The sequence below is a fragment of the Cucurbita moschata genome, unplaced genomic scaffold (genome assembly GCF_002738365.1).
Source record: "Cucurbita moschata cultivar Rifu unplaced genomic scaffold, Cmos_1.0 Cmo_Scf00035, whole genome shotgun sequence".
In the NCBI taxonomy this organism is placed as follows: Eukaryota; Viridiplantae; Streptophyta; class Magnoliopsida; order Cucurbitales; family Cucurbitaceae; genus Cucurbita; species Cucurbita moschata.
The window spans coordinates 24,920-36,856 of NW_019268551.1; the positions used below are offsets into that span (position 1 = coordinate 24,920).

The 11,937-nt window shown below is 37.9% G+C and overlaps 3 protein-coding genes across 4 annotated transcripts in view; all 3 read left to right on the forward strand.

Moving 5' to 3' along the window:
- Positions 1-1,084, forward strand: part of LOC111431206 (coiled-coil domain-containing protein 94 homolog) — a 4,399-nt gene extending 3,315 nt beyond the window's left edge. Inside the window, exon 8 of the mRNA XM_023067781.1 lies at positions 639-1,084. Coding sequence (XP_022923549.1) covers positions 639-832 — 194 coding nt within the window. The 3' untranslated portion in view covers positions 833-1,084. The remainder of the gene's footprint in view (positions 1-638) is intronic.
- Positions 1,085-1,394: 310 nt separating this feature from the next.
- LOC111431222 (N-acylphosphatidylethanolamine synthase) lies at positions 1,395-4,402 on the forward strand. 2 transcript variants are annotated; one of them, XM_023067812.1, is made up of 5 exons: positions 1,395-1,756; positions 1,929-2,056; positions 2,831-2,916; positions 3,023-3,160; positions 4,004-4,385. In XM_023067812.1, the coding sequence occupies exons 1-5, from the start codon at positions 1,545-1,547 to the stop codon at positions 4,028-4,030; spliced, it is 591 nt and encodes a 196-aa protein (XP_022923580.1). In that variant the 5' UTR covers positions 1,395-1,544; the 3' UTR covers positions 4,031-4,385. The 2 variants fall into 2 exon arrangements, with proteins under 2 accessions (XP_022923580.1, XP_022923579.1); XM_023067811.1 differs by having other exon boundaries at positions 1,397-1,756; positions 3,975-4,402.
- A 349-nt stretch (positions 4,403-4,751) lies between these two features.
- Positions 4,752-11,811, forward strand: LOC111431182 (diacylglycerol O-acyltransferase 2D). Its single transcript, XM_023067741.1, has 9 exons — positions 4,752-5,122; positions 5,215-5,289; positions 5,361-5,446; positions 8,579-8,685; positions 8,771-8,926; positions 10,028-10,114; positions 10,226-10,323; positions 11,057-11,144; positions 11,399-11,811. The coding sequence occupies exons 1-9, from the start codon at positions 4,941-4,943 to the stop codon at positions 11,498-11,500; spliced, it is 981 nt and encodes a 326-aa protein (XP_022923509.1). The 5' UTR covers positions 4,752-4,940; the 3' UTR covers positions 11,501-11,811.
- Positions 11,812-11,937: the final 126 nt, after the last annotated feature.

Here is an 11,937-nt window from a genome sequence, read left to right on the forward strand (position 1 = left end):
AAAAAAAAAAAAAAAAAAAAAAAAAAAAAAAAAAAAAAAAAAAAAAAAAAAAAAAAAAAAAAATTCCTACCTATAACAAAGACTATTGGGAAATTGTAACGGTCCAGGCCCACCGCTAGCAGATATTTTCTCTTTGGACTTTCCCTCAAGGTTTTTAAAACGTGTCTCCTAGGAAGAGGTTTCCACACCCTTAGAAGGCTGTTTCATTTTCCTCCCCAACTGATGTGGGATCTCACAGAAATAGAAATCATGCGGGGAAGGACTTTCCTCGACTTTTCTCAGACTATCTACCCTAGGTCTTCGCAGTGATCTTATAACCTGAAACAAGGGTTGTAAGCAGAAAATCTTTCTCATCCTGAACTCCTTATGTGTTAAGGAGGGCTAAGGTGGGGAATGGCTAAGAAGTGGTGTTAATATGGGGCAAGTTTTTGGGATTGTGCGTGAGAGTTTGGTTTGTGGAGGGAGAGGTTTATGTAGGTGTTTTGAGAGACTGTTTTTGGTAGGTATTTTGTTGTGGCCTTGTGTCTAGAGAAGGAGAGTACCATCCCTTTAATAGATATATAATTGCGTCTCATTAACAAATTGAATGCTCAAATTTTGATGTATTTGCTTCTTTTTTTTTGTCGCTTACTGTGCAGGAAGCGATGGCAACGTTGGCACCTCTAGTGTTTCGAAGTTTGTTTCTAAATCTTTGCCAGTTAGGGTTTCTATTATAAAGAAACCAGAATTGACTGCTCGGGTGGAGAATAAACAGAGCTTGGAAGTTCAAACCAGTGATACGAACACTGGACTCGAGTCCTTGTGCCAATACTATGCCAGTGATGAGGACTGATATATTATATTACGTCGGTTTGGGCGCATACCATCTCCATGAGCTTTAATGTATATACTATGTAACTTGTTCATAATAGCTTGCTTCGTTTTATGCGAATTAATATTTTCTTGTTACGGTTTTGTTTCCTCTGAAAAACCTGTCTGATTGGTTTCTCTCGGATACATTCCATCAATTGAAGAGAGATTTTGTACAATAGAACAGAGTGATTGTTAACCCTTTTATAATAGATTTTTCGAACTTGTACTAAAAGTATCTTATATTTGTCTAGTTTCTCTCGTCTTTATTACATGATTACTATACTCAAGAAAATGAAATCAATTTCTTTTTTTTGTTGTTAATTATTTTACCATCTATTTTTAATGTATATGTTAATGATATATATGTTTATAATGATCGTGTAGGACTCGAATAAATTTTCTTAAATATTTTATTAAGAAATTATAATAAATTTAGCAAATTTCTTCTTAAAATTGAATTATTGGCAAAAAAAATTAATGATAAATAAAGCTGTTTATTTTGCAATTCTTTTTCCTAAAATTGGGAAGTGATTGACTTAATTTTGCACAGTTAACCTACAAGCTATAACTTCGATCGAACTGCAGCATTGTGTCGGCTTGGGCGGGTGGCGCTACCTCCGCAATAGACAAGGTCGACGGACGACCGGGCATTGTGTGGGTCTGAGGCATGAGCACGGAGCCCTACGGCGGGCATGGGACGACGGCATATGGAGTGGGCAGGGCGAACGGACCACATGTGGGGAATTCCGAGGAAAATGATGTTCATGGCAGTGGGGGCTTTCGCCAAGACTGTAGCAAACCTTCTAAACACCACTTCCGTCCGCAACGCCGATACCCTCCTTCGACTTGTCCGATACCGACCTCCCGGAGTGTCGCTCATCACTGTTAGCAATCATATGTCCACGTCCGTGTCTTTCTCCCTTTCTGCTGCGTCGTTTTCATTAGCTATTAAGCTCCTAAGTTTATTATATCGCAACCTTGTTCTTCTCCTCCGATTTGTGTATAGCTTAATTGGTTGGATTTCACTCTTTGTCTCTGAAATTTCTAAGTCGACGTCGCTTTGGTGGATTTAACAGGTTAGACGATCCAGTGATGTGGGGATTCAAAGGTTTTCCTACCTCTGACGCAACATTGGGTAGGTGGGTGCTGGCCGCGGAGGATATATGCTTTAAGAACACAGTGCTATCTTATTTCTTCCGATTAGGTATCATTCTTACAGTTTTCTTTTTGGTGCTACCTTATTCAATTAGTAGGAGTTGGTATTAGTGAAAGGTCATTACAAAATAGGATTACTTAGAAACCCTCGAAGAATTTTTGTAGCTCTCCCTATGTAAGTTACTTGTAGTTATGAGGAAGGACAGTTTTGTAGCTCCCACCGGAAGTTTTTGTAGTTATGGAAAGAATAGGGAGAGTAAGGCTATGGAAACCTCCCCTAGCAAACGTGTTTTAAAAACCTTGAGGGGAAACTCGAAAGGGAAAGTCCATAGAGGACAATATCCGCTAGCGGCGGGCTTGTGCCGTTACAAATGGTATTAGAGGCAGTTACCGGACAGTGCGAGGCACTTGTTGGAGTAGGGCTAGACCCTCTCGACGGTGCGAGTCACTGGTCGGAGTAGGGCTAGACTCTTTTCATAGTAGACGCGTTTTAAAAACTTTGAGAGAAAGTACGAAAGGGAAAGCCCAAAGAGGACAATATCTGCTAGCGGTGGGCTTGGAGTGTTACAGTTTACTAGTGTATTTAATTTGTCTAGAAATGGTTGAAAGGAGAAACTTTAGGTATTTCCTTACCATGTTTTCTTGCAATGGTCATACCAAACTTTGCCTTTTTGGGTCCTAGTGTCATTCTATGGTTGATCTACCAATGCAGGGAGAATTCAGAATCTCTTTGAGTGACATTGGTCCCTGCAGGAAAATGCACTTTTGGGTATTGTGTGAACTACCGTTTCAAAATTTTAAAATGTTTAATTCTTTTTTGCAGGAAAATGCATACCTATTACTAGGGGTGCTGGAATCCATCAAAAATATATGGATGAAGCACTTGAGCACTTGAGGAATGGAGAATGGGTACTTTATCTGTCTTGATAACACAATGAAATTATATTTACTATAAAATGCATACCTCTAGATGAGATTCTTTTCTTTATGTTCTGGTCATGGAACCGTCTGGCAGCTCCATACATTTCCTGAAGGAAAAGTGACCCAGGAAGATGTGCCCATCCGACGATTAAAGTGGGGAACATCTAGTCTTATTGTTCGTTCTCCTGTAACACCAATAGTTCTGCCTATCGTCCATCGTGGCTTTCAGGAGGTAATTTTTTCCCCCCAAAATTACAGCAGTAATTCTACTAATCCTGCAAATATTCTGTCTAGATGAAACCATGCTACTAACTGGTTTCCAGATGTAAATAGTTGCCTTAAAAATTCACCTTGGGCCTGAATCTACGAGTCTATGTTAGGAACCATGACCCTCCACGATGATATGATATTGTCCACTTTGAGCGTAAGCTCTCATGGGTTTGCTTTGGGTTTCCCCAGAAAGCCTCATACCAATGGATTCTTTACTTATATACCCATGATCATTTCCTAAATTAGTAAATGTGACACTCCCTCCCAACCATCCTTAACAATCCTCCCCTCGAACAAAGTGCACTGTAGAGCCTCCCCCGAGGCCTATGGTGCCCTCGAATAGCCTCCCCTTAATCGAAGCTCGACTCCTTCTATAGAGTCCTTGAGCAAAGTACACTCTTTGTTCAATACTTGAGTCACTTTTGACTACTCTTTCGAGGCTAGCAACTTCTTTGTTCTATACTTGAGGATTTTATTGACATGGCTAAGTTAAGGGCATGACTTTGATACCATGTTAGGAATCACGAATCTCCACAATGGTATGATATTGTCCACTTTGAGTATAAACCCTCGTGGCTTTGCTTTTCGACTTCTCAAAAAGGTCTCATACCGATGAAGATGTATTCCTTACTTGTAAACCCATGATCATTCCTTAAATTAGCCAAGGTGGGACGAGCTCCCTCCCAACAATCCTCAATAGTCTATTTGTATGAATAGAAACCAATATTTATCTGTTCATCCCGTCTCACTTTACAATGACCTATGTGGATTCTCAGATAATGCCTGAAAACTATATCTTTGGTAGGAGACCTGTTGTTCCCTTGTGCAGTAAGAAGATTGAGATTATTGTGGGAGAGCCCATTCATTTCGACCTACCTAGCATGAAGCAGATGGCTATTTCCATGTCGCGTAATTGTTCCTCTCCTCTACTAGGATGGCCTGCCACTGATGAACCAACTGGACTGGATGAGGCTGCGCAGAGATTCTTGTATGCTTATATCTCAGATCAAATTCGAGGTGTTATGGAGAAACTACGTGCTCTGAAGATTTAATCTTGCCTCAACAAATTCATTGCATTGTTTAGATTAAAAACTCTTATTTGTAACTCAATTCCCTTGTATTGAATTCCAACATTATTTTCATTTTCAAGGTCTATATTAAGAATGTAGACAAACATGAAAACCAACAAAAACAAATTATTAGCTGATGATGAATATTGGCCTTCCGGACGATTTTGATATACATATTTTTAGAATATGTTGAGGATTGTTGAGAGAGAGTTCCACGTAGTAGACGATCATGGGTTTAAAAATAAGGAATATATTTCTATATTGGTATGAATCAAATATGTTGTTTTGAATTTGAATTTTTCCATCACTTTCGAATGACTTTTTCTCGGAGTTGGGAGATTAACTATTAGAAGTAATGAATTTTGGGTTTTTATAGCAAATCCAAATTTGTACTACTTTCACATAAACAATGAGACAAACTCGAGAAACGACCATTATCAAACATTAATATCATAAATTGATTAAAGAGAACTTAGAAATTGGGGAATCAATCACTCCCACGGAACTCTCACTGAGTACGAAAAGATTGTATAAATAAAATTAACAGCTTCCACTCCTGGTTTCTGCAAAAGAGTCGAGAGGGGGAGCGGACTAGAAAGAACCAGACACGATTCTTTCTGGATCTATTGCAAAATCCGATAACTCTTCCGTTTCTGGAGAAGGCGGAGAAGAATGGGGAGGGATGAAATCTCAGGATCTACCGTCACAGTTTTCAAGGAAGGCGGTGGGTCGCCGACCAAATGGCGGACGATGCACATAATGGTAGCCCTCGGCATTTGGCTCGGCGGCATTCATCTCAATGTTGCTCTCGCCCTTATCTCCCTCTTCTACCTCTCCCTCCCCAAAGCCCTCTTGTGAGTTTTGTTTTTCTCATTTTCTCTCATCCGCTTTTCCTTTCCCTTTTCTCCGCATCTCTTTCTCATCACTTTTTTTCTTCTTTTTTTAGGGTTTTCGCTTTACTTTTGATGTTAGTGTTAATCCCTGTCGACGATAAAAGCAAATACGGCCGCTTATTGGCCAGGTATGTTCTGCACCCTCTTTCCTTTTCCGTCACTTCCTTCTTTCATCCTATTATCTGCTCTTTGCTTCCAGGTATATATGTCAAAATGCTAGCAGCTATTTTCCTGTTACTCTACATGTTGAAGATATACATGCCTTTGATCCCAATCGTGCTTATGGTTAGTGACCGCTGTTTTCCCCCCTCCCCTTCTACAATTGTTTGCCATTTCTTTCTCTCAACAACGTAGAATAAATATGAGAAAGGGGTAGTTTGGTTATCGGAAATTTTAGAATTCAACATTTGGCTCCTCCTCTCTTGTCTTAATACATTGTTTGTGGCAAAAGGTTATAGTGAGCAAATACACGTGACATCCTATTGGGTGCGTCTTGGTTTTTTGGGCCTTTAAGATTACAGAATAAGGCTAGGCTGGCTAAATATTTGTGTTGGATTGTAACGACCCGATTTTTGCTTCCTCGAATCATAGGTTGCCATGTACACTCAAGGGTGAAAAGGGCGGTAAAATGGGAGACACAAGGAATTTAAAATTTTAATATGCATTCACAACTGAAGTAGCATTTCAAATAATAACGAAATGACAAGGAAGACGATTCGATCTAAAGGGAACCCTTGCAGCTGCACAGCTCTGCACGCTCTCGCCATCAACAATGGTCTACACTCCATCTGAAAATAAAAAAAAATAGAAGAACATGGAATGAGTATAAAAAATACTCAGTAATCAACCTATTTGTATGCTCTTGTCGGACTTAATCCTATACACCGAAGCTTAGGTTATGTACTCATAACTGTCCCTAGCGATAGCCATACTGTGGCTTAACGTCTATACCAAACTTTATAGGTCACTGTGTAACTAACCCTTACAACCTAGAGGTTTTTTGTTTTGTCTTGGCTTTAGGTTTCATGTATGTTTATGTCCTATGTCAGTCTTGCGCAAAGTGCGTCTCGAGTTGTTGTGGCCTGTGGAAAGGCCCTAGGGTAATACTCATAAGTCTGGAGGAGCCTTTTTGCTCTAAAACAATGACCGTATTCCATGCATGTCTACCTACTTAGCTGTAATCAATGGGTTCTCCCTAATGATGTCGGGCTACATCTACCTGTTTCTAAGATCAGTAAACTACCCGTCACTATGCCTTCCAGGCTGGAACAGTAAACTAACTACTATTGTACCCTCCTTAGGTTCATGAAACTACTTGTCTTAGAAATAGTAACTATTTGTTACTTTGCCTTATCAGGCTAGAGCAGTAAACTAGCTATCATTATGCCACTTGGGCTAGATTAGTAAAACCCTCTATGACTCCTAAAACCTTCTATGACTCCTAAAACCTTCTATGGGTGACAACTAAGCCATGTGTAACAAGTAAACCCTAACCCTTGTTGGTTAGTTAACGAATAGGGTTGCGCTCTATCCGTCCCTACAAGGTACCTGGTCTACCCAAGGAGGCTATGGAACTCATGACTAGGTACTAGGACCAAAATACGTGAAACAATAACTCACAGTCTATGGATACCACAACTAGCACTCTATGGCACATAGCGATAGTCCAACTCATAACTCGGCAATAACAAGCTATCCAAACCCTAAATCATGCATAATAAACGTAAAAAGGCATACAACATGTTCATCATGCTCATTAAGTGATAGTAATCCAACCTTAGCATACTGGAAAGCGAAAAAGTCTAATGATGCATCAGAGTTCATAAATCATGCGTGCGGAAGCTATATAACAGTAAATAGAACTAAGTTGTAAACGGTTCACATTATCTAAGCACAATTATCATGAAACTAGGTCAAACTAGTCTCCTAAACATAATACTCAATCATTGCCCTCGATCCTAATCAACTCCTACAAGTATTTCTTAGAAACCTGCTCCATATGGTTACTTACTTGATTGTAGACTTCCCGAGCTTGTTTCGGGTCCTTGAAGATATTCTAAATTTTTCCAAAATTCCTCAATATGCCCTAAATTAAGTCAAAAGAATAAAACCGATGAAAATGACTAGCTTCAAATTTGTTAAAGAGAAGGTTGAGAAACTAACGTTGATTGTACTGTCATCTTCTCCAACTTGTGTGCGTGCCATTCTGCTTTCTTTCCTCTCTTCTTTTTTTTTTCCCTTTTTTTCTGGTGTAAACTGTCTAATACTTTTACTTCCTATAGTTATACCTCCCTCATTGCAAATTGGGAAGGTCTTTTATAAACATCATGGATTATACGTCCCTCTTGTAAATTTCACTCATCAATGAAATTGTCTCTTATAAAAAAAATAATAATAAATAAATAAATAAAATAAAATTCCAGGTGTTACATGTATCTTCAGGTAACCGCATTCTTTTTGGGGTAGGATTATTGTGAGTGAGCATGGATCCGCACTCCTTTGAGTGGGTTCTAAGTAGTGGGTTGAAGGGATTGAGCAAAACACTGCTAATGCTTTGGGTTTTCTGATCTTTCTTCAGTTTGTTAAATGTTCCATCTGGGACGAGTCTGATACTTATTTTTTAGAGGTCTGGTAAGCGGGTGAGAAGCCCATTGTGTGTTGTTCCCACGGCTGTTCCACCCGTCTGATTTGGAGTTGCACTCAGTGACATCCGTTTTGTCTTCCTAGGATGTGTCTTCTTCACTGTCTTTGGGTTTTCGTTATCCTCTTACTGATTGAGAAACTCTGGAGGTAGTGTGCCTACTTTCTATCATTTCATATTAGAGGATCTATTTAGGGAGAAGGGATTATCTTCTCCTCTTCCCTCGTATATTGTTCTTTCCTGTTCAATTTCTTTACCAAAATAAATTTTGTATGTCTAAGTTTTTGTGTATATTCATTTTAAATAGCTAACTCAAACACTATCATAATAAATATCCACTTTCCATTTTTGCCATACGACAGTCTATTAACAACCGTTGGTGTTGCTTTCATTTTCTTGAAGGAATTATTTGAACCATTTTGCTTTTTAGCTGGTCCTTTTCTGGTTTACACATTTTCTTATTTCTTCTTCCTCTTCTCCGGAGAATCACTTTCCCGCCTAATCCTACACTTTGGTGGATATAAAAAGCTCGTGTTGATGTTCCCCTTTAGTAATCAACTTTAAAAAGAAAGTGTCAATGCTGTAGCTATTTGTTTGCTTGATTTTAATGGCACCTTTTAGTTATTTGTAACTAATCTTCAGTTTTGTTTCCTCTCACATGATGTGTGGTTGTTTCATATTTGATTTATTTTTTGTTTTGTTGGTATATGGAATTTTATTATGTTCAAATTTTAACATTTCATAAAATAGATGTAATTTATTTTTCCATCATGTAGTTTTTGGTTACGAGCCACATTCAGTTTTACCCATTGGTGTTGTTGCGTTGGCTGACCTCACTGGTTTGATGCCTCTCCATAAATTGAAAGTCCTTGCTAGCTCCGCTGTAAGACTTCTTCCTCTTTATTATAGGAATTTACTAGTATCCTCCGTTGCATCTTATCATTTCATCATGTGGGTGTATTGACCAGGTGTTTTATACGCCATTTTTGAGGCACATATGGACATGGATGGGTCTATCGCCAGCAACAAGGAAAAACTTTAGCTCCCTCTTGGCAGCTGGCTATAGTTGCATCATTGTGCCTGGTGGAGTTCAAGAAACATTTCATATGGAGCGTAATTCCGAGGTCTTTCTCCATCTATTCTTTACCTGAAAATTTAAACATTGATCATGCTATCTTTATTTGATTTATTACACTATCCTCCATGTTACTAGAAGGTTAAGGTTTGTGCACTTGCATACTGGAGGCAAGATAGATAAAATTGCAGTCTCTTCTTGTCCGTCCATTTTGAACTTAGCCAGAACATTGCTAGACTTTCTCTCTTCAGTCACAAATAACTAAAAACAATTATATATATATATATATATATATATATATTAAGAAAAAAACAGAGGAAGACATTGGGGAAATAAATGAACAATGGGAAAAACATTATTTTTTTAATTAGATGTTTAACAGAATTAGAAACTTGAATAATCTTCTGATGCAATATTTATTGAAATACTGTTGCGGAAAAAGGTTGAGGTGGCAGTGGTACCAAAATAAAGATAAGTAAAAAGAAACAGAAGGAAATAAAAAAAAGAAGAAATCCAAATTTCACCACCACTACAAAAAAGGTAACACCAAAAATTAGGGGACAAAAGAGGAGAAAGGAAGACACTGTGGAAGGAAAAGAAAATAAAAAGGAAATAAAGACGGAAAGTATTCCTCTGCCTGCTGCCAACTATCAGATCAATTATTATCTTGTCCTAATGACGATAAAATTAAGTATGTTCTAGTGTGTCACATTTTGCTTTTTAGTCATAAAATTATGAGGTCTTAGCTTCAAACCAATGTGTCAGATCGTCTAAATGTCCTAGGCAATGATTTTTGTCTTCCCATTAAATTGAGGTTCACCACCGCCAAATAGCCCCCTTCTTAATATAAGCATGAGGCTCACGCCTTTGATGCCTCAAGGACATAAGCATCAGAGCTGTCAGCCTCCTTTTGTTTGGTAAAGGCATAAGCCTTGAGGCACCTCAAGGATTACAGTTATACCTCAAACGATTTCGGATACATTTGGGGAAAGGAAAAGGAAATGTAGCTGGTGGAACTTCTTGAGTTTCTAAACCAAAAATGAGCAATCTGATCTGGAATTCTTATATGATTATTTGCTTTTCCACTGAGATTTGGGTTTTCAATCTTCTTTCTCATTCCTTATAGAAAACACTGAAATTCACTTTGTAGACTGTCTTCCTCAAGACAAGACGAGGATTTGTTCGCATAGCGATAGAGATGGGTACACCATTGGTCCCAGTTTTCTGCTTTGGTCAGGTATTTTTTTATCTTCGATTATTTCTTTGTTTTCAGTATGTTACATTATCATTCTGATTTTAATTTGTATTTTAGAATTTATTTTAATCAGTTTTCTCTAAATTTATATAGTCAAGCGTCTACCAGTGGTGGAAACCTGGCGGTAAGTTCTTCCTCCAATTTTCTAGAGCGATCAAGTTCACGCCAATTATCTTCTGGGGAGTTCTTGGGTATGTGTATATTTTCTCTCCGAGTCTTCACAAATATCATGCTCTTCTATTCTCCACTATGCGTGTTTTTTGGTTCATCTTTCTAAAAGAAGAAGTTGATTAATAGCACTGTTGTGTCTTGATTCTTTCTTTTAAGAGAACTACATTTATTCTTTAAATATTTGCGTAGTCTTAGTTCATATAATATATCAATTGTGCACTATAAAACTTTTAGCTTCTAAGACAAAGTTCATTGAAGAAAAGACCCTTCTTTGATATGTGCACAGCTCAATAAATCTTGCCCACCTCACTTCATAGGGTTACTCTCCTTCGATGAGGGATACCTACTGTAGGCCTTTGTTGAACCTTAGAGGAGTTGCATAGACTGCACCCCTTGAGGCAAGTTGAGTTTGCGGGTCATTAACAACCACCTAATTCCTGGACTGTTCTTGATGTCATTGTTATCACCGCACAGTCAATTTTGAATTATATATTTACTTTTTTGGGGGAACTTGGATCTGGAAAAATTAACTTTGCACGAGTCTTTCTTTTGTTAATTATGTTGTATACGTGCAATTTATTTTGAGAAATTTGTGTATGAGGAACAAGACAATCCATGGAAAAGTTCGATAGAATGGTACAGCTTTTGGATGAAGGGTGTTGGTCTGTGATCTTTGGTTATGCTTATAAGATAATCTCTGTAGTTATTATTGCATCATCACCCAGCGATCATTGAATATTGTTCTGTTTTCAGATCACCTCTTCCTTACAGACGGCGGATGCATGTGGTGGTGGGGAAACCCATCGAGGTGAAGAAAAATCCAAATCCCTCAAGTGATGAGGTAGGTGTCTTGAAGGCCCATTTCATTCCTTTTGCAATTCTTAACGAATGTTTAAGCATAATTAATATTGACAACAAAAGAGGTTCCTATATGAATCAACAGCCAGGAATTCTGAGGTCAAACAATTATAAATCCTTTAGAATTATGAAGCTTGAGGGATGACCAAGTCCTATGTTTGACCAAGTCCTATGTTTCATTATTGATAAGTCCTATATGTTGTTATGTTAGTAACTATATGATTGTTGGTATATTAGGTGCTTGATTTACACCGTCAGTTTATTGAAGCACTCGAAGATATATTTGAAAGGTACAAAGCACAGGTTGGGTATGATAATCTACAGCTGAAAGTTCTTTGATTAAGATTGAGATAAAAGAGATATTTATGAGGTCCAACTCCAATCCTGTGCTCTCATTTGTTGTATTCAAGATGATGATGATGATCTGTAGCAATAAAAGGAGTGCCCTTTATTTACTCGTATTCCTCATCCTTTTGGGTAAATGATGTGGGCGTGATCAAGCGGAAGAGAAAATCAGGGTTTTAATTCTTTTATCTCCACTTTAAAATCTTTTACTTTACTCCCTCCCCTGTATATACTACATTTTTGTGCACTAATTTTCTTTTTGTTTAAATGATTTCTTTATGCAAAGTTCAAAGACAGATTTTTTTTTTTTAAAAAGTTGCATTATAATAATGTTATTGTAGTGTTATAATTTATAGTATGCGGTGCTAAGCGTTTGTATTATCAATTTCTTTGAAATGGTTTCACGAGATTTAACTAATTGTCTTGAACGT

Excerpts from the sequence above, each read along its gene's own strand:
- LOC111431222 (XM_023067811.1), top strand. The coding sequence starts at position 1,545 with ATGGGACGACGGCATATGGAGTGGGCAGGGCGAACGGACCACATGTGG. Across the intron at positions 1,757-1,928 it reads GTTAGCAATCATATGTCCAC|GTTAGACGATCCAGTGATGT; the intron begins GTCCGTGTCTTT and ends TGGATTTAACAG. Across the intron at positions 2,057-2,830 it reads ATCTTATTTCTTCCGATTAG|GAAAATGCATACCTATTACT; the intron begins GTATCATTCTTA and ends TCTTTTTTGCAG.
- LOC111431182 (XM_023067741.1), top strand. The coding sequence starts at position 4,941 with ATGGGGAGGGATGAAATCTCAGGATCTACCGTCACAGTTTTCAAGGAA. Across the intron at positions 5,123-5,214 it reads TCCCTCCCCAAAGCCCTCTT|GGTTTTCGCTTTACTTTTGA; the intron begins GTGAGTTTTGTT and ends TTCTTTTTTTAG. Across the intron at positions 11,145-11,398 it reads CAAATCCCTCAAGTGATGAG|GTGCTTGATTTACACCGTCA; the intron begins GTAGGTGTCTTG and ends TTGGTATATTAG.